This window comes from Apteryx mantelli, chromosome 1, assembly GCF_036417845.1.
Source record: "Apteryx mantelli isolate bAptMan1 chromosome 1, bAptMan1.hap1, whole genome shotgun sequence".
NCBI classification, from domain to species: domain Eukaryota; kingdom Metazoa; phylum Chordata; class Aves; order Apterygiformes; family Apterygidae; genus Apteryx; species Apteryx mantelli.
Window position 1 is genome coordinate 171,186,401 of NC_089978.1, and position 24,653 is coordinate 171,211,053.

Sequence of the window (24,653 nt, forward strand, 5' to 3'; positions counted from 1 at the left end):
CTACCTGATTATGCTCTGCCTTGCTTCACTCATGTTTTAGCTGTGGGTGCTCCCAGGGTTGGGGTGCCACAACTCACTAGCAGAAGGTTGGCAGAGCTGTAAAGCTACAGAGGCAGCACCTCTGCAACTCAGGTGGAGTTAGATAGCGTGGCCTACACTCTCAGAAGAGATGCAGGCAAGCCCATGGGCTGGTTCCAGAGCTCCCTGCTTTATCAGCAACCCAGGGTAGCAAAGTTCCTTGCATAAGAAGACTTATCATGCAAAGTCCTCTTAAGAAGCCATAACCCTTTTCTCCTCTCTACCATAATTCTAATCTACATTCAGGAAAACAGGTTCAGGTTGAACATTTTGCTCTGTCACTACCTTGCTGAGAGATGGCACCAGCCCAGATACCTGCTACCTAGCACTCCATACACTATCCTCACTGAACTTGTTTCATTGCACAAGCAATCACCACTAATAAGAACTTGGTAAAGTAGTTGTGTAGTAATTGTTTGCATGAAAGGTTCAGATCCCTCACTGGAGTCTACATGAGTATTAATTTTTTTGGCAGTCAGCCACAGCATGAACACATGCACAGACTATTGGACAAGATGATAGAAACATTACCAGTAACTAGTTTGTTCTGTGCATATTTATGAATTCATTTTCTGACTCTATTCATCAGTGCTTCAGGGGAGAGGCTGGGATATTTTTTCCCTGAGACTCGATAGAAGTGGTCTACTGTGCTTTAACTAGTCACTTACCAAGCACAACAGAGCATAGGGCACAGAATGGTTGATGTTGGAAGGGACCTCTGGAGATCATCTTAGTGCAGCCCCCTCCCCTGCTCAAAGTAGGTGAACAAGAGCAGGTTGCTCAGGGCTGTGTCCAGTTGGGTTTTGACTGTCTCCAAGGATGAAGACTCCACTATTGCTTTGGGCAACCTGGTCCAGTGTTCAACAACCCTCACAGTTAAAAATATTTTTTTTTCTTACGTCTGAATGGCATTTCCTGTGTTTCAGTTTGCACTCATTGCCTCTTGTCCTGTCACTGGGCACCACTGAAGAGTTGCTCCATCTTCTTTACTCACTTCCCATCAGGTATTTATGCATGTTGACACAATCCCATGCAAGCCTGCTTTTCTCCAGGTTGAACAGTCCCAGAGCTCTCAGCCTCTCCTCCTATGAGAGATGCTCCAGTCCTTTGACCATCTTTGTGGCCCTTCACTGGACTCACTCCTGTATGTCCGTGTGTCTCATCCTGGTGAGCCCAGCACTGGACGAAGCACTCCAGCTGTGGCCTCACTCACGGGTGCTGAGCAGAGGGGAAGGGTCACCTCCCTCAACTTGCTGGCAATGCTCTGCCTAACGCAGTCCAGGATGCTGTTGGTCCTCTACGCCATGAGGATACGTTGCTGGCTCATGGTCAACTTGGTGTCCACTAGGACCACCCCCAGGGCCTTCTCTGCAGAGCTGCTTCCTGGCTGGCTGGCTGGCCTCCAGCCTGTACTGGTGCACAGGGTTATTCTTATTCTTCTCTAGGGGCAGGACTCTGCACTTCCCTTCATTGAATTTCATGAGGTTCATGTCAGCCCATTTTTCCAACCTGTCGAGGTCCCTCTGAATGGCAGCGCACCCAGATGGTGTATCATCAGCTGCTCCTCCCAGTTTTGTATCATCTGCAGACTTGGGGGAGGGTATGCTCGGTCCTATCATGCAGACCAAATTAGCCCAGTCTGAAACTGAAATGCAATAAAGTTTTCCAGGTGGTAACAGATAATATGCATCCATAGTATGCAGAGAAATTGTACATCTTCACTTTTAGGTAGTGGTAAATGGAGTTTCTATAAACCTCTCATCGATTTAAGAGATTCAGTGACTTGGCCTTACTGAAAAACTAGTAATTTTATTCTTGCAAAAACTGGGGAAGCAGACATCTAAAGCTCAAAAACAACTAGGCAAAAGGCTTACTCTTTACCTTAACTGCTGCCTAGTCTACAAGGTCTTAGCTTTCCCCAACAGCTATTAAAAAAAAAAAAAAAATCACTGCAACTTTGCAAAAAAAGAAAGACGTCAGCATCAGTATAAAACAACGTTAAAGCTATATGACTTCTAATCTTGATTATATGAGTTGGTTGGCTGTTGTGGCAAAAACACAAATCAATTTTTGCTACAAAAATCCTAAAAAGTCACAGGACATTGTCTAAATTAAGTGTTTTTTTACTTTAAAAAGTACTCAAACATCAAATTATAAAAAACAGAACTGCCTCTTGACTCCATTTAGAAAAAAAACATACTATTGAAAAAATTGTTATAAAAATAACATCTTGCTTTAAAGCATGCTATGCATTTCTCAAGTTACATGGTCTTTATCTCTTAAACACACTGTCACAAAAACATTTGGCAGAAACATCATTTTGTGAATGACTTACAGATACACTGCTTGCCTTTGTTTATGAACAGCTAATAGATGTTCCACGGATTACTGGGTACCAACAAGTTTAAACTGTAAAAACCTGGCAAATGATTAACCACGAAAAGCCTAACTCTCGTCCTGTAAGAAAAATATTTGAAGTGAGTAGGTTTTGGCAAAGTTCCTCTAGCTCCAAGCACCACCTGTAAAAATCAAACGAACAAACTCCAGGCATGTTTACAAATCACATCATTAACTTTCCCAGATTCCATCTTACTCTGTTTCATACTTTTACTGCAATAAGGATATTGTTATTACTGGAGGTAATATGACACAATGAAGTTGAAGATGAAACAGCAGTTTTCTCACTAAGTATTAGCAGCAGCTTTGTCTCAGGATGTGCCTTTTTCAACTTTTCAAAGACAAGGCCTAGAAGTATACACATACTTAAAATACAGGCTCCGTTACAAGCCAGGCTGCCGCACAGCAGCTTCCAGAAAGCTAGTGCGAGAACTGCTACAAGCTATAGTCTGAAGCAGAAGAATACGACTCTAGCTTTACATCAAGCATTACAGCTGCTATTTGGCACAGGTTTACATTCCATTTTTGATACAGTCTGCTACTAAAAAGGGAAAGCCCTGAGCTTTCTGTGAAGGTGACATTTTTTAAAGCCAAAATGTGAAATGCAGAACTCCAAGGAAATCTATCACAAATCAATAAATGCTTTTAACAGCAGACCTGTGACTTCATAGACTACTCCCAAATTAAAGTCTGTTTGATTCAAGTAAAAGCAGTAGAAGCTGGCATTTACAAGGAAAGCCTCGGTAGTTTTAACAAAACTATTTTTGTTTTCTACAAAGTACCCAAGTGACAGAAGTACAAATGAAAGAAAACCAGTCCCATTATTCCACACAGGGTTTCCACTTTATGTCTTGCTGAATGTGTATCCATCAGCCCTCTATGCTTTCCCCGTATATATAAAAGGCATTAGAAAATGCATTTGACATGGGCCTTCTGCACTGCTCAGTCCTGTGCCCAGCTCAGCCCAAGGGCACGCTGCCAAGGAGAAAGTGCCAGGGCAGTTTCAGTGCCGTTTGCCACGAGTACACACTTTCCTTGCAACTGCTAGAGGCTTTTATCTGAATTCTACTGCAATGAAGCATTTTGTTTCAGGACAGAGTAGAGTTCACTTTGCTTCTGCAAACTGCAGTCAAAGTTTGTGCCCCATCCTGCAGGTAGAGGGGGGAAGTTTTCAGCAAACTGGTGAAGACTGCCTTAAATTGACAGTGGCCCTGCCCACGCAGAGCACATAGACAGCACTAGGAGTAGGAAACCAGCAAACCCAAGGCAGATCCTAAGCAGAGTAACCTCACTATTTTACAGTCATGAAGCTAGTAAAACATCCCCTGAAATTAAGAGATTTATTTAGGGTGGAAGCTTCCAAGCAGGTGATCAAAAAGCAGGGAAAAACCTAAGCAGAAGCATGTATTTAAGAATCTAAAATTAGTTCTCCCAGTTAGGAAAATTTTGGGTCACGCCTTCACCAAAACATGACAGATGATACTAGGTTAAGCTGTACATTCTCTAATGGCTTACCCATCTCTGACAAAATCTGCATAAAAGCGAAGAAAACTTGCAAAGCAGGTACATCCTTCAGCAGAGGATTTCTGAACTACTTTTGCACTGCTATTAAATGCACTCTCTCTGAAAACAGTTAGCATTGCTGAGAAAACAGAACTCAAAGGTCTCAAGAAACAAGGCGATCCTTGTCTTTTGGGTACTTCAGGAAAGCTTTGTTAGTCTTTACAGCCAGGCTTCAGAATCTGACTTTATTTGATAAACTTTAGATTTTGTGTCATGTGACAAGACTGGTCCGGTTATTGGATATCATGGCCAGGACTTTATAACTACTTCCAACAAGAGGAAAAGAGAATGAAAGCACTGGAGGAATATTTTTATATGGTGGAGGAAGGAGGTGGAAATAGGGCTTGTCTTCTGTGCTGACAGACACAGACGCAGGACAGTAAGCAGCACAGAAAACAGGAATCCAGACAAGCCCCGTTAAAGCTAATGGCAACAAATGAGCATCATGTTCTGCAAGTATTTATCTGAGGCAAGGTGCAACAGATGCAAGCCCTTTCCTTTACAATTTGTTATGCACAATCATCAGTTTCCACATGTGAATTAGCAAACAGTGAGCCAGCAAGTTAGTTGGAAATTTACTTTGGTTTATTCTTGTAACTGCTAGTCTGGGATCTTCCTATTACATTTAGGTAAAAGGAAAAGACAAACGGAGGAAAACAAATCATTGCTAACATTTGGAGTATTTTTTCATGTGATATTAAGAGTTCTTGAATGAACTATCAGTGGAGCTAGAAAAGATGGTATGCCTTAAGCTGTAGGAATAGTATCAAATGTCACTGAGCAGCTAAGAGAGTTAAAAGTCTGAATTAGTGGATAATTACTAGCAGATAAGAGGTTGAGAATTGATGTTCGTTTCACTTATTTCTAGTATTTGTAGTAACCACCCTTGTTACAAATAGGGTAAATGAGCTGGAAGCTGGAACCTGTTAGTATCAAGTCAAGAAATGCATCAGCACTATGGTCCTGTTAACATATATAACAAGATCAACAGCTATCTTACCCAGCTACCCTGTTAATCACAAATCCTTGCTAGTTTTCACTCTGCCCTGTACAAGCCCATGCACTAGCTACTGCTCATTTGGAAGTTCACAGATGCCTGCCCACACAGTTGCATAAATTATTTAGAGTTCTAGTGCAGGGATGCAAAGACTCCCAAATGGCAGCAACAGAAATACAAGTTACAGCATCCTATTTCATCCATTGTTACCGGCAAAACTGTTCCAAGTTTAAACAAAATACGAACAGAAAAAAATCCCACTTAGGTCTAGTATTTTTAAACTATAGGCAGTACATGACATTGCCCCCTCTAAGCTAGAGCTCACATATCAGGGTCTGCAAGGATAAATGCAGCTTTTAACCAAAGGCAGGAGAGGAATAAAAAAGAGTTGGTATTTCTAAATTAATATGAACTCCTCTGGAAATAAACAGAGGCTGTTCACTACAACGGAGCAGGTGAAGTCCCTCGGTTATGTTTAAGGCATTGCTATTTACCTATTACAGAACCTGTCATATTTGTTACATATTAACATTTTACAGTTACTCATAAGTCATAAGGTAAATACACGGCACTGGAAGACTGCAATCTAGGCCTCAAAGAACCATGGGATTTAATCCAGTTTACAAATGAGATTCACCAATCATTGCAGCAGGAAGACAGATGAGGAGCTCTGTTATGTCAAGAAAACATCAAATACTCCAGATTAGTTTGCTTATATGGAAGAAGCTTCAACCCTAAAAACCACCAGCAACCACCCACCACACACCATTCATTGTCCCTGCAGCTTGTCCAGTCTAGTGTGTACTTTAAGGACAGGGGGAATCACATCAAGGAAAATTTCAGTTCATGCAAAAGGGCACGCCAATGGCAAAGAATATCAAGGGATATAATATTCACAGCTTGACTTCAGCCCAGAGTTGTAACATTGCTGATAATAGCAACTGAGTCCAGCAAAATTCATTTGACATATTCTAATACATGGTAAAGTCAAAACTAAAGACTGACACACTCAAAACCAAATCACACCACACACCTCTACTGAAGTTGTCACATTCTAACCTCCCAAGAGTGGATGACTTCTTGCCCTGTATCCCAGCACAGACAACACTCTTTAAATAAGCAATAAAGTGTCAAATTTCACATAAGGGGTAAGACAATTCCAGTTTCAAGACAAAAAATGGCAAATCAAGTTTGTAAAATATTTAATAGAGCAGTTTCCCAGCAGACTCCTGACCAGAATCATAACCAGACTTCTAAAAAGTATATATATTTTAGATCTGAAAATTTGTCTTTATTTTTTACAAAATGGATTCCAGGAAGTTTAAAAGGCAATATCATAGAGGACTTAGGCGCAGATATCAGGTGTAGTCATTTGAAGCATTCAAGTAGGAATATGGTAATATAAATATTTGAAAAGCATCTTTTATCATAAATGTTCAAAACAAAATGTATAACTCATTCCAAACTAAAAATTGAGCTTTATAGCACATATTTCCCTGAACAGAAAAAATAAGTAACTTTTGAAATATTTATAAAGGCCTGAAAGCTTTTTCCTTGGTTAGTTACATTAGAAGACTTGCCTTTGATTAAATTCCTTCCTTTCCAAATACGGAAAGTATTACATCAGTCCACTGTTAAAACAGACAATATGTTGCAAATTAATTCTGGTATAATATGTTCCAACAAAGCCTAAAGTATAAAGGTGCTGAGGTGGCTTTGAGTTTAGTAGTCGTCTCCTCTGCTGACGACTTCTTTGCATGTTGGGCGCAACAGTATAGTATGCTCAAACTGTGCTGTGTAAGATCCTTTAATGTCGCATAAGGGAGGATATGGATCCACTATACCCAAGTCACACAGGTTCTTCAATGCCATTAGGTATTTACTCTCTCCCAGGCGATCTAGCCATCTGCGGCAGAAGGCAAGAGTACCGAAGTTTTCATTGATAACATTTAGCAAGTGTTTCGCTCTTGGAAGCCTGGGGAGGGAAAAAAGGAAAAACATCTGACTGACAGCAGAGGCCACCAAGCATTCACTACAGAAACCGCCCCCAACCAATTAAGAAAAGTTTTAAATTTCAAGGTCTTTTAAGACTGCACAGTCTTGGGATGTCTTTCTACATCAGAGATTCAGTTCACAAAGGAAAGTATACCTTCCCATTGCAGAAAGATACCCTTCAAAAGAAATCTGAATGCTGCCAAACACACTGGCCAACCCTTCAGAACAGAAGAATGTTAAGTTGTGAATATATCCCCATCTGACTTCCTAAGCAAAACTAAAGACATAATTATCTTAAATAATAAAGGATGATTCATTTTACAGACAGAATTCCTCCTGATCCTAAGTGGTTAATATTCTAAACTTATTCAGGAGTAAGCTTGGTAGTTAAAACTCTGAAGTTCTACTTTTGAAGTTAATTTATATTTCTAACCCTAATAGCCTTCAGTTCCAAAAATATGCTGCATTTCTAGAAGTGCTATTACACAATTTAATGGAAACTAAAAATTAAGAGTCATTTTATTTTATAGCAATGCACTGAACCAAGGACTTACAAACCACAAAATATCTAAACAATCAAAACAGATGACCTGAACAGTTTAATAGGACTTTTCCCAGAATATACTTGCATGCCACAATCTTTAATAGAGATGTTGGTAAAGGGGTTTTTATTTATACATTTAATATATAATATGCCAACATAATCTACATATTATTAATATAACTATTGTAAAGCTTATTAATGATAGGAAATTTTAAAAACTACTTTAGATTTGTGAAGGCATCATGTATATACTCAATTTCCATATTCTTTGGAATATTCTATATTATTCCACATTCACAATCAGAGCACAGTACACAGATGCTTGTTTTAGAGCATCTTGTTATTTTATAACAAGAATATTACTGTCAGAGGACCCTTTTTGAGTCCTCTGACAGCCTTAAATTAGTGCAGAATTGTGCTGTACCAAATCTGAACTCTAAAAGGGTGACAGCTACAGTGCAATATAAGAACAACAACAAAAATCCAACCTTATTGGCACATGCCCAACATCAAAGTTCTTCATATAATGAGAACACTCCATATCATCATGAACAACACCCTTTCCTGTGCTACCAAAGGTTTCTATAGCATATACTTCACCTTCCTAAAATAAAAAAAGTGAACAAAGCGTTACAATATGAAAGTAAGTGACACGTTGCTGTTTTGATATAACAATCTCAGTATTACAATTTATGAACACAAGAAATTAAATGTGAATCAATGTAGAGAAAAACTTAATACAGCAATTTCACACAGTAGTAAAGTTAGTCATCTCCAAATAATCAGCTATCAATACTGCTTTATTTGTTTCAAGCCATAAATATCAGCCTGTTTCTAGACACGCAATTTCTCAAAGTCATTGCAGTTAAAGTATTGTCAAAGTGTACATCTAACACAGCTAAGAAACTACATTCTGCTGCAAAATATTTGCTTAACTGGAAATAATTCTGTACTATTCAGATAAAAGTCCTAGGAAAAGTGTAATTTAGACATAGCAAACAGATGTTGATTACAAAGACTTACTGCACTGAAGCACTTTCTGCTCAATTTCTGCAAGAATTTTCTGGTAACAGCTGCTAGTATAAAACCTTAACCTGTTCATTTCCACTCCACAAGATGAATTTCTTCAAGAAATGAAGGTGACATATATCTGCAAGGGCATTATCAAAATTCTAGCCAAGAACGTACTGAAATGCCATTATATAATCTCATTTTTGCCAAGTGCATTCACATATCCTTAACAGTAGGACTGTGAAAGGAGCTTAACAGGACAAGGTATCAAACATTAACAGATAAACTGAAAGATGCAACTGCAGTTATCAGGCAACTTTGAAAGCCACAATCCCAAAATAAGAATCCATATGTAAAACAGTAACATGGGCTTCAAATTCAAGATAAATTCTTAAAGGTGCCTTGAATACTCAACTGATTTCATTAAACAAACAAAGATTCACCAAAAGATTCACTTCACACTGACTTGTTCAGAAAAAAAAGCTTGTCAGAGGCTCTATTCCTCTGTCACAAAAATTCACTAGATTGTATTCTGATACTATAATTAGAACAGTACAGTAAGAGTCTGGCAGTGCTCCACATTCTTCATAGGCAAAACTCATTCTCTTTAATGATTTAAGATTGTGTCCTATGTAACCCACAGAAGTTAAAGAAATTTAAAAAAAAAGGCTTCTCCCCAGTGCCTGGATAGTCAATTAAAAACAGTCCCAAAAGCTCTGAAATCTTTAACTAAAATTTGTTTAAAGATTAATTAAGTTTTATACTAATAATGTATCAATGATAGATGATGTACAAGACCTAGGCACTCACAAAGCTAAAACAAGCATGACAAGCTTTTTCCACCTTGCTTTCCTAATACTCTCTAATCCTTTCTACACGCTCCTAGAGAGAAGAGGATAGTTACAGCTTCGTCTTTTTGCTTACATCATCAACCAGGTGATCAACAACTATAATACAACTTCAGGGTGATGAGAGTGAGCCTATTAAAATATATATGTGCCATATATATATATATATATTATATATACACACACACACGGCACAATTTTTCTCATCATGCAGTGATTTCTCTTCCTCTGCTCCAAAATACTATTCAAATCACATCTTTCATCTAGCTTCTCACACTAACTAGAAATATGCTCAATTATTTTGCATCTGGAAAGAAAAACTGCACTGGAAGCTTTTCAAGGAAGAGATGATACCTAACTGTATTTGCAAAATGTCACCCATAGCTACAATGCTACAGAAATATTTCCCAACAATTACTTGAATAAAAGAAGCTTGTTATTTTGTCTTTTTAATTACAGAATAAACAGACATGAAAAATGTGAATGAGTGGCAAGTCCAGCATCTTTGGTGGCACCTCTAGGCTCTCAAGTTCACCCCGAAATCTGAATTCCTGTCCTTTTCCCCTGTTCCTAGGTGTAACATTAGGATGCTTTGTTAAAGTAATGTTTACATATTCAAAAGTGAATATGCAAGAGCTTCCTTAAGCACCACTAATGCAATTCATATTTCAAGGTTTTATAGTGGATTTCCAAGACCCCAGTTTCAGAGGGTTAGATACCAGAACACTAATAGGGGTAGACGGAGAAGTCTCGAGCCACTGAGATGGAAAAGTCTCAAAACCAATCACGCTTTCACAGGAGTGCTACAAAGTATAGCAAGGTTGTCCTCTAGTGTTATTGTTCACCAGGTTCACAAATAGCAGACAAGGACTACACAAAGAAAATGCACAAGGAAATATTCTTGCAGTGACATTTGGGGAAAACTGTTAACAGAAAGATTTAAGAACACTTTTTACCTCCATTCTTGTTGCTTCTCCTCCTTTCACAATGGGCACTGTTTTTCCAGCATGTATCCTGTATGGCCCAATTGAGTGTCCATTCAGATTGCGAATTGGTTTCACTTTTGAAGAAAAACATTACAGGTAATTCCCTAACAAATGTTAAACCCTTCAACGCAGATTGTTCCATTAGTCCATACTAAAAGTACAACAGCGACTCATCATATTGCAGAGGGGCTAAATAGCCCTCTTGTACAAATTCTAGCAAAGATACAAGTTAACTTCACATGCTGTATCACCGATTCATTATTCAAGACTAGCAATTCCACTAATAGGAAAAGTTATTAATAAAGCTAAATAGCAAATATCACATTATTTGTGTATTTTAAAAACAGGTGTTCAGCCCTCATCTTATCTGTTAAAGATACAGTACTTAGAATATTTGCAAGGATAAGCTGAGAAGAACATTTCTCCAGAGTACAGCAAACCAAGCAGAAACACATATTTAGCCAAGTTACACATACCATGCTTCTCGTACAAAGGTCTTTTCAATACAATACAAATAAATCTATATTTGTACAAACATATATACTCTGAGAATAGCTATCCTCACATAAAAAAAAAGAACTTGCCTTGATATGTTTTGCCATCAATTTCAACCTCATAAGACTCCATAACTTCTTGGATGGCCTCCCCAACATCACAGAGACGTACATCTATTCCAGCACACTGAAAAGAAGGTGAAAATATAAATGGAAAATAATTGCAAAACTTACTTTAAAAGACTTGGTAACTTGTATAATGATGATACCTTTATTCCAGTGTTAGTGGCATCCTTTACTGCTTGTAATAGTCTGTCATATTTTGGATTGAATGTGACTGTAAAAGCGCAGTCAATAATACGACCTGAAATCAGCAGAAGTTAATGAGCTTCACAGTCTCCACACTGAAGAATGTTTAAACAATTTTAATTCGTAAGTAAGTAAAAACTAACCACTAATATGTGTCCCAAAATCTATTTTGCAAATGTCATCATACTGCAGCACTGTCGGATCTCCAGCATTGGGAGTGTAGTGGGCAGCACAGTTATTCAGAGAACACCCAGTAGGAAATGCAAGACCTGCATTTAAACCATTTTCTTTTATCAGCTTACGTGAGCAGTCTTCTAGTTTTTCACTATAGGGCAGGAGGGAGGGAGGGAGAGAAAAAAAACATAACAGTTATCCTTAATATGTTTTATGACGACTTCAAATAAATTAATCCAAGAACAAAATCTCAGAAAAATAGTCAAGTGAGTGTTTTATTTTAAAATCTTGAAGCATTTGTATGCTAACTAGAAGGAGACCCTAAACTGGAAAAAATAAGCACAAGATAGTGATCTTTAGCTCTCTGTGTTGTTTCTTCTACTTTTTCTAAGGCAAAATACAGCACCAGTCTTTTTATCTAAATTTAAAGTATGCATCCTTTCCAAAGTACATTTAATCTTTTCTACCAGAGAAACAGAGGTTGTATAATTAAAGTTTAGGCAAAAAAAAAAAAAAAGAAAGAAAGAAAGAAAAAGAAAGAAGTAGGGCATTTAAATTAAGTTATAGCCTAGTAACTGTTAAGAACGTGACAGTATAGTCCTCATATTCATCCAAAAAATTTCCAATTAAAACAAGTAAAATAATATTTTTATTTTAAGCAGTAGCTGGGATAAAATAAAACCTTATGAGATTAGCATTTGCCCTTGGGTTTTCTCTACTTTCAAGCTTTTAACCACTGGAAAGCTACAGATACAAGAACACTAGTGCATACCCCTATATATAGTCACAGCAAATAGCGTAAACTATAACTCACATCAGTGCAACATACTCCGATTTCATTTAAGAAAGCTATTCACTCAGAGTAGTCTGGAAAAATAAAAGCTTACTTTATACAACAAGTCCTCATAGCCTGAAGTATTCTAGGAAGAAAAGTCATGTTTTGAGAAAATTACAGCTTATAAATTCTACTGCTTGACTGCTTTAGTTAACATGACAGATTTGTTTCAGCCAGTCTAATGATTACAAAGACAGCTGTCTTCCACCTTCCCTGATGAAATATTATTTCTTTCCATTACTCTCACACAGTTACTCTCAGAGTCAGCTCTGATTAGCTTTCTTCCTATCCTACTCTTGTCAGTACAGTCCTTCCTCATATCAGGCTGAAAGCAGCTGATTTTGGAAATTAAACAGTCCTGGATCTGTGCGTACCTGGGCAATAGACATTAATTCCAGATAAACTGAAGGACGGAAAAAGAAGTAGGAAGAGTCAATAAAAGTTTAGACTAATTATTCTCTTTAAACTTTTACCAAATGAATGTTTATATTAACCAACTTTTTCAGTTATTTATGATCTACTGAGAATAACATAAAGAAATGTTTTTGGGTTTCCCCAGAAACACAAGCCAGTGAGGATGAAATATAGATAAAATCCTCCTGTCTTGGACTGTGTGTCCCCATGCAGTCTGTATGCCTCTTCCCCCACTCCCAGCATCAGGCTGCACCTGCACTGCTCAGCCACATAATATTTCACTGACAATTCTGGCAAAGGTTGAGATGTTTTTTTATGACCGCTATTGCTGCTTCTCTCAGCATCACTGGGGAACTTGCGTACAAGAGTAGCAGAGGCACGGAACAGTAAAAATCAAGAACATCTGCCTAACATAACTGAAAGCAGAGTTTGAAATTCAGTATTATCCCAGGTCCTGTAAAGCTGCATAAGCTAATAATATGTTAACAGAAGAAACTAAGAGGGATTAATTGAGGATAATTAATTGACAATTGAGATTAATTGAGGCTACTGGTTGAGTGCTTCAGACAAAAACCCCTACAAAACTTGTGATCACTCAAAATTGATTACTCAACTCAAAATTGAGATTCCCTCTGAAGAAAAAAGAAAAATATATAACAGAGGTCTTTGAGAAGGCCTGTGTCCTCACCAGATTTCTATCATTGTCATTCCAGGCTTTATCCAGCTCATAACATATTTCCTCACTTGTCTGTGTGCCTCTGCAGCTTCCCGAAAATCATTCCAGATTTCCTCGCTGGCTTGATCTAGTGCTTTCTTTTCTTCACTAGTTGTTCTCCAAGCAGCAGTACGTCTTTAAAATAAAGTGTTATGAAAAGTTATTATAACTTTAACTACAGTAGTCATTACAACACCTAATGCAGTGCATAGTAACTATGACACTTGTTAAGAAGCTACTTCATTCACATTCTTTCTATATTTGCTGGACAGTGAGTTAACATCTGTTCCAGGAGAACACCACTTATTTTGTCTCTTTGATAGGGTCATAGAATAAATACAAGAATAGTTTTGAATAGAAGACTAAATACAAGATTAATTTTGAATATTCTTTTATTATGAAAAGCACACAAGTAAGGTTCCAAGAAAATACATAATTTAAAGCACTATCAACTGTCCGAACTTAACTAAAACAAACAAAAAAACCCCCAAGAAACCTCACACTCCTATTACTAAAAAGTAGATACACAGTTTGAATGGTAAAGCTGGAGGCCCTGTAACGACACAAAAAACTGTAGTGATAATTCAAAGAGCTTTGTGCATGCTGTGCAAAACAAAAATTACTAAAACCAGTGCAAATCTGCAAACCCCTATCCTATAGATAGGTCACTGAAGGAAGAGGACAGTGAACAAGATAGACTGAAGATGCTGAAGGATGCTGTAACTTGGTCTCATGTTTCTGAACTTCTAAATTAATTTTCATCTTCATGTAAGTGGGCTGATTCCAAGCTAGCAACAGAACACAACGAGTTAAAGGTTAACTGTTTAAAACACAGAAATGCAGTTACCTCTTTCATGTAATTACTCCGCTCGAAGAGGTTCCTTCACAGCCAAAGAACAGGTGTGAGAGTGAGCAAAGAAAATATGCCCTGTAAGTTTTTTGAACTTATTTTGAACTGAATATTTATACAGTGTTAAGAGATCTGCATTCCTAAAGCAGACTTGAGAAGATAAAGGATAACAAGCTCTTCCATAACATTTCTCTTAGGATGACCACAGGATCTAAATATTTTGAGACCTTTCTGCTTATGTCCCTTAAACTTCTTCCTCCTTTTCAAATAAAGAGCAGCGCAAAGAGAAAAACCTCCACAGTCAGTTTTCTGAAAAGTTTTCTTGCTCTACGAGCAAGCATCACACACACTACTCAAATTCCTAGAATTTGCCTCAACACTGGTAAATCCCACCAAGAAAGCAAGAGGCTGCTGCGATACCCGAGTCCGCTCACTGCACTGGGAAACTGGGCTACTGCCAGCACAGTAGCCATGATACAGCTACGTGGAAGAGGCATACCGCGGAAACATGGAGGGAGGAGGACTCAAGGGCCCTGTCAGACTGCTCTGCATTCCAGCTGGTAACATCTTCCAGTAGCAAGAGCTGCAGGGAGAATCTGGGCAGCTGCTCTGCCATCGGCTGGAGATTTAAGTGCAAGCTCCAGCAAGCTGGCAGGGAGCTATCCTAGCTCCATCATACGGTATTCTCAGAGTATATTCCAATTACAGAGAGAACTAGGGGTCAAAATAGAGGCCTTTAATATTTAAATAAATAAATAAATAAAATTTTTTTGCATCAGACCCAAAGCTGTTTGCTGCCAAAGTTGTGCTACTGCCATCTGGGAGCTCAGGAAAAGAGGCCATAAGAAATCCTACTTGGGCCTAAGCTCTTCAGGAGATACGAAAATCAAGTGAACAGACACTGGTCTAACACCAACCACCAAGTCCTCTAACAGGTGCATGAGTAGGTAATAAGCCTTCCTGAGGACACAGTTTCCTCATGTGCTGGCTTCCACGCAAGCCAGCGTAAGAAGTTCACCTCTTGCTCCAAGCCATTTGTTCCCACCTTTACAGTCCAGTTCACAGTCCTCAATTTGTGCTTCTACATCTCTATAGGATTATGCAGTAAACTGGATTTTAGTGATCCAAAGTAAGAATCCTAGATAAGAATTCCCCCAGATTCCTGTAGACATCCAACTACAAGTTCAGACACAGATGGTTTGGATGCTTTCTACACAGAAATATTCTATTATCTTCCTTTTATTTCTTTATCATGACCTGAAACATCTCACTTCTATCCCATTTTTATTTGTATCAAATAACCACAAAACACATCCCACAAATTCAAATTTGAGACCTTTCTGCCTATGTCCCTTAAACTTCTTTCTCCTTTTCAAATAAAGAGCAGTGCAAAGAGAAAAATCTCCACAGTTACTTTTCTGAGAAGTTTTCTTGCTCTATGAGCACTACTCAAATTCCTAGAATTCCTACCCAAATTTCCTAGAATCAAAAATTTTTCTAACGGGGGAAAAAAAGAAAAAAAAAAAAGGTCAACAGGCAGGAGCAGGGACTTGACCTTGACTGTTAACTGGCTCAAATCACAGCAACAAATTTTATTCAACAGTACTGATTTAGGCAGAAGAACATCAATTTTGTTTTTGCTTAAGGTTATTAAAATATAAACTTATTTGTTCCAACCTCATTAGTTCTAAGACTATAAAACTATTTTCCTTGCAGTTTATGGCCTGGAACACCATTTAGTACTGGCCCACATCCCTCTGAGCTGGGAGAATTATTTAGTAAACAGTTTTTTGAACAGTTGTAGCCATATTCTCAGTTAGTTAACAATAGATTTATTCACACTCCACAATTGCCACACTCTACAGTTGCCACCTAAGTCTCTCTGCACAATTTCTCTTCCCTCTGGGTACATTTTACCTCTTCAATAAGAAAATAAATAAATCAATCACAGGAGATGCAAGCATGGCTCAACTGTCATACAAGAGACATACCAGAAAGATGCAGCTATTTTATGATTAAAATCCCTCTCTACTCCATACTCTGGCAGACCGTGTGAGAAAACCTCCCCCCGAACTGTTGTGTAACAGTCATCTCACTAAATTTTGAACCCTCACACAGTTCCAATTCCTAAATTTTTTTTTCTTACAATCTATTAATGCCATGTTGGTCCCTTGGTCCCAAGGTTCCCTGTCTCAGGGCAATTCTGCTCATATAGCCCACATCTTAATTAAAAGGGTAGGTAGGGAGGAACATTTCTGGCCTAAAGACTTTTAGTTGTTAGATGATCCAGTAGAAAAATAGCATCACAAATCACTTTGTTTATCCATTTAGTTGTACATTAACAGTTTGCAACTCAGCACTTCCAGATGACACTATTTATTTTTTAAACTTAAAATACTTACCCATCCTGTGTTGATGGATATTCACATTCTTCACCCTTTGGGAATACGTTGCTGGGATATAGATCACATATTGGAATAGAAGGCGGATCTGTTTGGACCTTTGCTGTTGAGTATATATAGTTTAAGGAAGTTTTACAAATGGTACATAGGAAATTTTAAGAACCTCATTTCAACTATAAGACAAATTAAACAACACAACTTATTTAAGATCGCCTTATTAGGATTTGGGCTTTTACCCAGAAGACATCACATCATGATGCCCTCAAATGACTTCATTTTGTCAACGCTTAAGCTGGCATTCAGGGATACCAGAAAGAAGAAAATTCAGCCAGACTTGGCCTGAGAACCCAAACTGCATCCCAAAGTTTGTTTCAATTGCCAACAACAGCATTTAGATAGGTTTAACTGAAAACTCAAACAATCTGTCTTTCTTTTTTTGTGCTCGATACCTACGTCCTTTCTTCTTTTTCTTCTTCTTCTTTTTTTTCCCTGTTGCTCCATCTCCTTCACCATCTCCATCTACAGGAAAAAAAAAGGTGCTCAGATGAACATAAAATAGCCATAAAGAACCAAACAATTTTGAATGAGATGCAAAACTACCTGGACCGAACACTTCTTTCACTTTGGAATAATTAAATCCAACAATTTACAGATTTATTGTGAGCTCCCAAATACATGTGTAAAAAGAAATGGATAAAAAAAAGACAGCTAGAAGCTGCCACCAAGCCACTAGCATTTTCAGGTTCCTTCCCAGACCAAATACAGACATAAGAAAATACTTCCTAAAGCATTGCTACTAGACCATCTTTCCAATTGCTTCCTTAATGTTAATGACTTCAAACATATCAGCAACCAGAAAAAAAGAAGCTTGGGGAAAGAGTTTTCAGTAAGTCCTATTTCGAATTCCTCTATTCTCAATTTACCCAAAGACAAGCTGGAGAGCATGACACAGAAAAACTGTATTAGATACTACAGCTAACAAAAAGCTAGGAACTCATGCTTCGAACCAATCTCCTGATGCCTTATCTAAAGGAAACTTAACGCTCATCTGAAAAGAGAGAAGGAAAAAAAACCCCAAAACAATAGTAAGTAGAGATGACAGCACTTGGCTCAGAATGGAGCTATATCTGGAAATACAGGAAAAGTCACAACCAGCACTGGATGAAACCAGTGCCTATGGGATGTACCAGCACAAAGCACAGTATGCAGGCAACAAGAATCAGCCAAACCACACTACAGTCACATTTCAGAGATAACAATATCCCTGTGGACTTTATGTTTGGCTACATCTAACGCTTATTTACACCTTACCCGAAGTATTTATCTTAACGGGATGCTATCTAACTGCACCTTCTGGACCTAACCATGAGTTAGTTTCAAAATGGGTATGTACCAGTCATCTGCATTTAGAATACTGAAATTATTTAAAGCAAACAGTAAAATTGTAAGAACTTCTAGAATCAATCAAGGCAAAGCACTGCTGTTTTGAATGCATTTACACAGACTCCTGTATTTGTTAATTTATTTAAAAAAAAAAAACACAAAACAGCTGTTCCTGACACTAGGTTTTCAAGCCTTTTATGATGGTCAATGTCATCTGAATTTTATAAAGGTAGCGACTGCTGCAATCCTGCCATTAGGGCAAGTTTCAGTAGTGCAGCCCCCAAGTTCATATCAGCATTAAGTATCTCATTTTGAAATCTTCAGAAAAAAATTTGCAAATGTGTTTTGTAACTGCAATTTAGTCCAGACTATCAGATTCTCCTTCAACACATGTTTACCAGGCAGCCAATTAACACTTAACAGCACATACATATTTCTTTAAAACATGGTAACTTTACCACATTTCTCTTGACCTTGAACTGTGCTCCAACCATTCATCAAGAAATAAATTAGACATGACTCCAGTTCATTCACCAAGTGATTTATGGATATTTTTAGAACCCTAGGCCTGAACTGCAAAAGCCAACAACATTTCTTAAATTTTGTCTGTTGCCGTTTGCTTATTATGGCTTTTTCACACGTCACTGCACGTGAACCTGCCAATTAGCAAGCCAAACTAACTAGGCCTATGTTTTCACATCCTTGAAGATTGCTGCAGACCAACTGTGCTGCCAGAAACATAACTACTGCATCTGACTAACACCTTGTTTGTCTTCAGGTTGTTTAGCTGACACTGGGGGGGGGGGGGGGGGAAAAAAAAGTTCACCAGAAAAGCAATCTTAGATCTTTGTGAAACTGAAGCCTGTCCTTATGCCATTTTGGTATAGATATTTAATTCAACTATACCTGATTTCATGCATAAACATTACTTATCAGCACATTTTAACAGTGCGGTGGAAATCTAAAGAGTACTTCCTAATCTCTTCCATCTTTCAAAAGGCATACAGTGTTATTTCTGAGACTACTCAGTTTAGAAGTTTATCGGGGGGCTGAGGGGAGAAAAAGATATTTTACTGTTTTTACTCTAAATGCAGCACCATGTCTTAAGCAATGCCTCTAAACCCACAAAATTATTAGATGGCAAGTGGCAAAAACTGGTGCAGGCAAGAACACACAGTAGTCTTCAAAAAAACACGACAGCAATTTTTCTTCTGCTGCAAAAACATTGTCCCTTTTCTGAAAAAAAAACTCAAGTCAAATGTGGAAAATAAGATTATTATTTCAGAGATGATATCACTTTAAATTTTCAAAAAAAATTTTTTTTTAAATAATCGCTAATACTTACACTGTAAAAAGCATATGAGAACATGGCACTTCATCTATGAAGAAGTTACTTCTCCGAGATGGAACTGAAACTATTTAAATCATTTTCAAATAGCACTTTTCACTGCAAGTAGTTTTCACTATCCTCTCTAATACTTCCTGGCTTAGTTGCAAACAGGGCAAAGCACACATTGTATTAATGTAACTACCTTTCAACTCCATAACCTGAAATACACCGTAAGAACGATCCATCAGTACATAGTTCTATGAATAGTAATTACGTAGAACTGGAAGCTATACATAGATTAAGAGTGTTTAAAGATCAGCTTATTTATAATTTTATATATGCCAACACACTTTTTCATTTCAGATTTTTTTTATTTCAACATCTAATTTATTACATCCTAGAATGATGAATCCCAGCAACAGTCTGCTAAGAAGTTTTCTGAACGGAATGAAAAGAAATATTTTAAGATGCTGAGCCAAGGTTCATTTTTATTAAGAACCACTCATCAAAACAAAGACAATACAGCATTTTTACCTGATATACCTACATAAGAGATGCATCTAGTCTGGATTTCAGCACTAGACATTTCCAATGTACTTGTTTAAAATTTCGGTTGTGTAGCATTGGCAATATGCAAGGTGTATGCCTTGCTTGTGTATTAATCCCTCCGCAAGTTCAGTTTTAATGAAAAATCAGGATTATAGAGGAACATGTTTCAAGTCATAGGTAAAGATTAAGATGGTATAAAAATTGAAATGCTTCCTCCCAAGTTTCACTACATGTTTTGTTCAAAGCCAAGAATAAGAACTATAAACTTATACTGCAAATGGTAATGCAAGTGAGAATGATTTATAACTTGCCTGATCTTAAGCCAAAGATTTCTCCACAATAAGACCACAGGAAAACAAGAAGTCTTTAACAAAGCTGTTATCACATTTTTTATGCACATACATATGTTATACACACATATATATGCATATATATTATACACACACACACATATATAAAAGGCTGAACTGTTACCAAAAAAGTAAGAGATGCATAGCATGGCATCTCACCTTCCCTAAAATAATTGGAAAAAAAAAAAATCCTCAGACATCTAGGCAATGTATGTTAAGATGGGAATCTGGGAAGAGACTGAAACTGGAAGTGCTAAGGGAAAAAAAAAGTTACACTTGCCTTCATCATCATCATCTTTTTCTTTCTCCTCCAGTGTTTGTTTATCCAACTGTTTTGCTACATCATCAAGGGCACCTTCCATTTCTTTATCTGTTTCTTGTCCTATTCGTAAAATTAAAACATGACTTAATACAAAAGTATAGCTCTACATTAGCATACAATAATCTCCAAGTCTGTATAGAAATACTGTGCTTCAACTCATCCAACAGATAACAGAGCACACCTTTTTTTTTTCCCCCAAGCAAATCCAATGTGTCAAGTGCACAATCATATTGCCCAAAGTGACAGGTGCCATTATTAAAACTTGAATATAAAAATAACATTAACCAAACACTTCTGATCACTTTTTTCTGCTAGGGTAACCAGCTCCACTCACCCTAGCACCAGCCTGCTCTAGCAAGATAATGTGTGTGTAAGCAGATAATTATAAACACACAGCATGATCATCACTAACTGCCAGCTTGCTGAAACAAACCCAGACTTGCTCCAGACCTCTCGGAGAGCATGGGAGGGGTACAGAAACTCCACCATGCGGGACTTTTCAAGCAGCAGCTTTCCGCCTGTTCCCCCTCAGGGCAAGGGAGGGCACGAGGGACGGCGTGGCTCCTCCTGGGCGCACAGCAGCGGGGAGCACTTCCCTCACGCCGACCCCCCCCCCGGGTGCTGAAGGCCAGAGGCGTCCTCCCGCTGCAAGGGGGGAGAAGGGGAGCAGGAGCCCCCTCAGCCCACACAGCCGCCACGGGCCGGGACAGCGGCCTCGGCGGCGCCCATCAACCCACGCCGAGGGCGCACGGCAGGCCCTCGCAGCCCCCCCCGGGGCGGCAGGAGGCCCGGCCCGCTCGCCCCCCCCGGCCCCTCAGCCGAGGGCCCCGGCCCGCCCCGGCCCGCCCCGGCCCGGCCCTTACCCGCGGGGGCCGCTTTGCCCTTCTTCTTCTTCTTGCGCTTCTTCTTGGCGCCCTCCTCCGCGCCCAGCCCCGCCGCGCCGCCGTCCGCGCCCTCCCTGTCCTCGGGCTCCGGCGGCAGCTCGCCGTTGAGGTGCTTCTCCGCCTCGGCGGCGGCGCTGCCCGCCGGCCCCGCGCCCGCCATGTCGCCGCGGCCGCGGCGCCTCCGACACACGGCGCGAGCGGGAGGAACAGCGAGAGAGAGACAGAGAGGCACGGCCCGCCCTCGCTCTATGGTGAGCGCGGGGCACGCCGGGAAGGCTGGAGGACTCCGCCGGGTCGGAAGCGCCTCCTGTCCCTCCCCTCGCCCCACGCCCCGCGCGCGGCCCCTGCGGCGCGCAGACGCGCGCGCCGCCTGCGGGGGGCGGGGCGGTTGGGCTCTGTGTGGCGGCGGCGGCGGCGCGGCGTGCACGCTCCCGGCGCCGGGGCCCGATGTGGCGTTAGACGCCCACCGGCTGTCCCACTGTCTGCCTCTGTCCGGGCTGCGCTCGGCCGTCGGTCCGGGCGCCCGGCTGCGAGCGTGTCAGTGCCTCGGATAGCCGCGGCTTGGCAGCCCCGGTGCAGCGCCCGCTCCCCCGGCGTGCTCCCCGCTGCGGCGTGTGGCGCGGCCGGGCTGGCCGTTGCCTTCCTGATCGCCAGTCTTTGTACCACAAGATCTGTGCCCAGACATAGCCAGCTTCCTATTTTCAGTCCCCACGCATAAGCAGAGCTACAACAAAGTGACATTTTACACGGGTCAGTGTTTTTTGGGGGGAGAACACGCTGGGGAGGCTCAGCGGCCCTTTTTGCCCCCTCCTGCATTTTCCAACCATCTGTGTTTAAGATCCCACAGTGCCAGTGCCTTTATCGCAAGGGCAGTTCAGACTTGGATGCACAGGTGCCTCCCAGAAGTGAAAAATGGGATGGATACATTGAGCCCTTTCCACTGGCTTTGGACCTGCTCTAGAAGCAATAAAGGCAGAAAAGTATGTTTCCTTGTTAGCATGGACCCACCACCTTCTGTTCTGTTCTGTTCTTTTTCTCAGGGTTTTGGGATTTGGGACTTATTTGCACCCCAGTCACGGTAATACAGCAATAACGCTCTTTTGTGCCAGTGTTTCCACAGCACTCTGAAACAGCATATCCTTACTTCAGAAGAAGGTTGTGAGGTAAGTATGTTAAAGGTTGTGAGACATACAGACCAATGTTGAGAGTAGTAGTATAGGCAGGGAAGAAAAGATGTATAAAAACGAGGCCCAGCCCCTCTTTCAGTCCTGTTGTAATACAACAGGATTCCAATTCAAGCTGCTTGGGTAACACAAAATATTTTCATGTAATTGGATTTTAGTTTGGAGAGAGTCAATGGAAAAAGATGACAAGCTGGTAGTCTGTTGCAACGGAAGGTTCCAGAAATGTGGCCTGAGAGCGAACAGTGGCAAGTTACTCTGTGTTCATTGACAAGTACCTTCTTGGGGGAAATACAATAGAAAATGGAAAATTTTATTAAAAACATAACAATCCTAAATAGGAACAATTGCCATGAAAAGTTTTATAGCAATTAGTACTGTTAAGATTTTACAGCTTAAGAATGCTGAACAAATTAACTAAGCCACATGAGAGAGAACTTGTACTGAAAGAAAATAATGTAAGAAAAGAATAACTTGTTCCAAGTCCCATGAAGCAAAAAAGGGAAAATTCTGCTCTGGGAAAACGCAGTAAAGGGCAGTGCCTTGTTCCATTTCCTCCAGTACTTAAGATGCTATAAAACCAAGGAGAAATATCTTTTTCATCATCATTCACTAGGTTCATTAAATCAGCTTAGTTCCTAAAATTACTGTACTGGGCTTGCACTTCTCACAGGCTTTCTATTAGTATAACCATGTTGGCTAAAAATATGATTATCTTTTTCTCCTCCTTGTTGGTGTATTTTAACAACGCCTGCTGTAGATACATTTGTATTATAGTATAGGAGTGTTGTGCCTTATCCAGCACAGCTGTGGTTCCCAATCCTTTTGCAGCCGGGCCTTTGCTTAGGAAAACTGGTAATGCTTTGTGCTTCACTGAGGCACGAATTCTCCCCCTCAGCCTCAGAGTCCACCTCTTCGCTTCCGTTCTTCCCTCCTGGCTCAGACCCAGGATATGGTCACCTCCTCACTCCTGACCCGCTACAATTCTCAGCAAGCACAAGGCTTCAAAAGGCAAAGCTAATACCCTAGTACTGATCAAACAGACTCCATCTTGGTTTGTGGAGGTGTCTCAGCAGCACTCTCTCTGGTGCTTTTGCTTGTAAGAATACTTGAATGTGGAGACATCCATCCAGGCCTTTCGTAGGAGCAGGATGGGTGCAGGGAAGCTGACTCCCTTGGGCTCCATGCCTCACAAGGGCAGTGCTTCAGGCGTGCCCAGCACAGGAAGACATGCCTAACCAGTGGGGAATTGCTTGTTGCCCATTTAAACCATATTGTTTTATGCCCATGTCAATTAATATAACTGGACCACCTCCAGGAAAGTGCTGTCACTTGGGCTAAAGGAAAAAAAAAATTGTATTAGTACATACAGCAAGTGATTCATTTAACACTCTGCTGCTATTTTCCTGCCCTTCTCTTACCCCTACCCCAGCCAGAATTGATGTGGTCTGAGGCTGGTGAAGACAGCCATGGAGGAATAGCTCTTTCTCTTACTGATAATGGGTGATGTAACAAAGCATGTACACTAATGTTGCCTAGAGCACTTTTGGTTATTGCTTTCAATTGTAGTTTTCTAATTAGGCAGAAGAGGAACCTGCAGAGATGGGATTTTTATGGTTGGTGGTGGGGGGAACATGAGGGTTCAGATCTGCTGAAGTCTCCATTTTGATTCGTCTTAGATCCTGTTCATACATTTATTGTTGCTGGGCACTACGATAGTCTCAAGGGATGCTATAGCAGTGTTTCTATTTTCAGGTTTGGTTTTCAACCACTAGTCTTATACGTACCAAACTTTCCCTCTTATCCCCTTCTTTGGTGACAGATCAAAAGAGAGAGATCCTGGCTTGTGCTCCTGCTCCACTTGTTCTGGTATTTGCCAAAACAGAAAAGTTGCCAGACCATGTATTTTATTGATTATAGAACTGAAGTCAGAGATAAAGGAGGCCATAAAGTTTATGGAAGCCCAGTGATGAGAGGGGACTAGAGAGGGAGAGATATTGAGCAGAGGTAGATAAAAAATAAGACAGGTAAGAATACATCTC

General features: G+C 39.9%; 1 protein-coding gene across 1 annotated transcript; it reads right to left on the bottom strand.

The window, feature by feature from the left end:
* Nucleotides 1-6,220: 6,220 nt before the first annotated feature.
* Nucleotides 6,221-21,676, bottom strand: METAP2 (methionyl aminopeptidase 2). Its single transcript, XM_067312255.1, has 11 exons — nucleotides 21,410-21,676; nucleotides 20,505-20,606; nucleotides 17,066-17,131; nucleotides 16,613-16,715; nucleotides 13,334-13,495; nucleotides 11,366-11,547; nucleotides 11,183-11,277; nucleotides 11,004-11,100; nucleotides 10,390-10,493; nucleotides 8,063-8,178; nucleotides 6,221-7,010 (listed from the first exon to the last, which is right to left on the bottom strand). Exons 1-11 carry the CDS (start codon nucleotides 21,588-21,590, stop codon nucleotides 6,758-6,760), a joined length of 1,461 nt encoding a protein of 486 aa, XP_067168356.1. The 5' UTR covers nucleotides 21,591-21,676; the 3' UTR covers nucleotides 6,221-6,757.
* Between the last annotated feature and the right edge of the window lie 2,977 nt (nucleotides 21,677-24,653).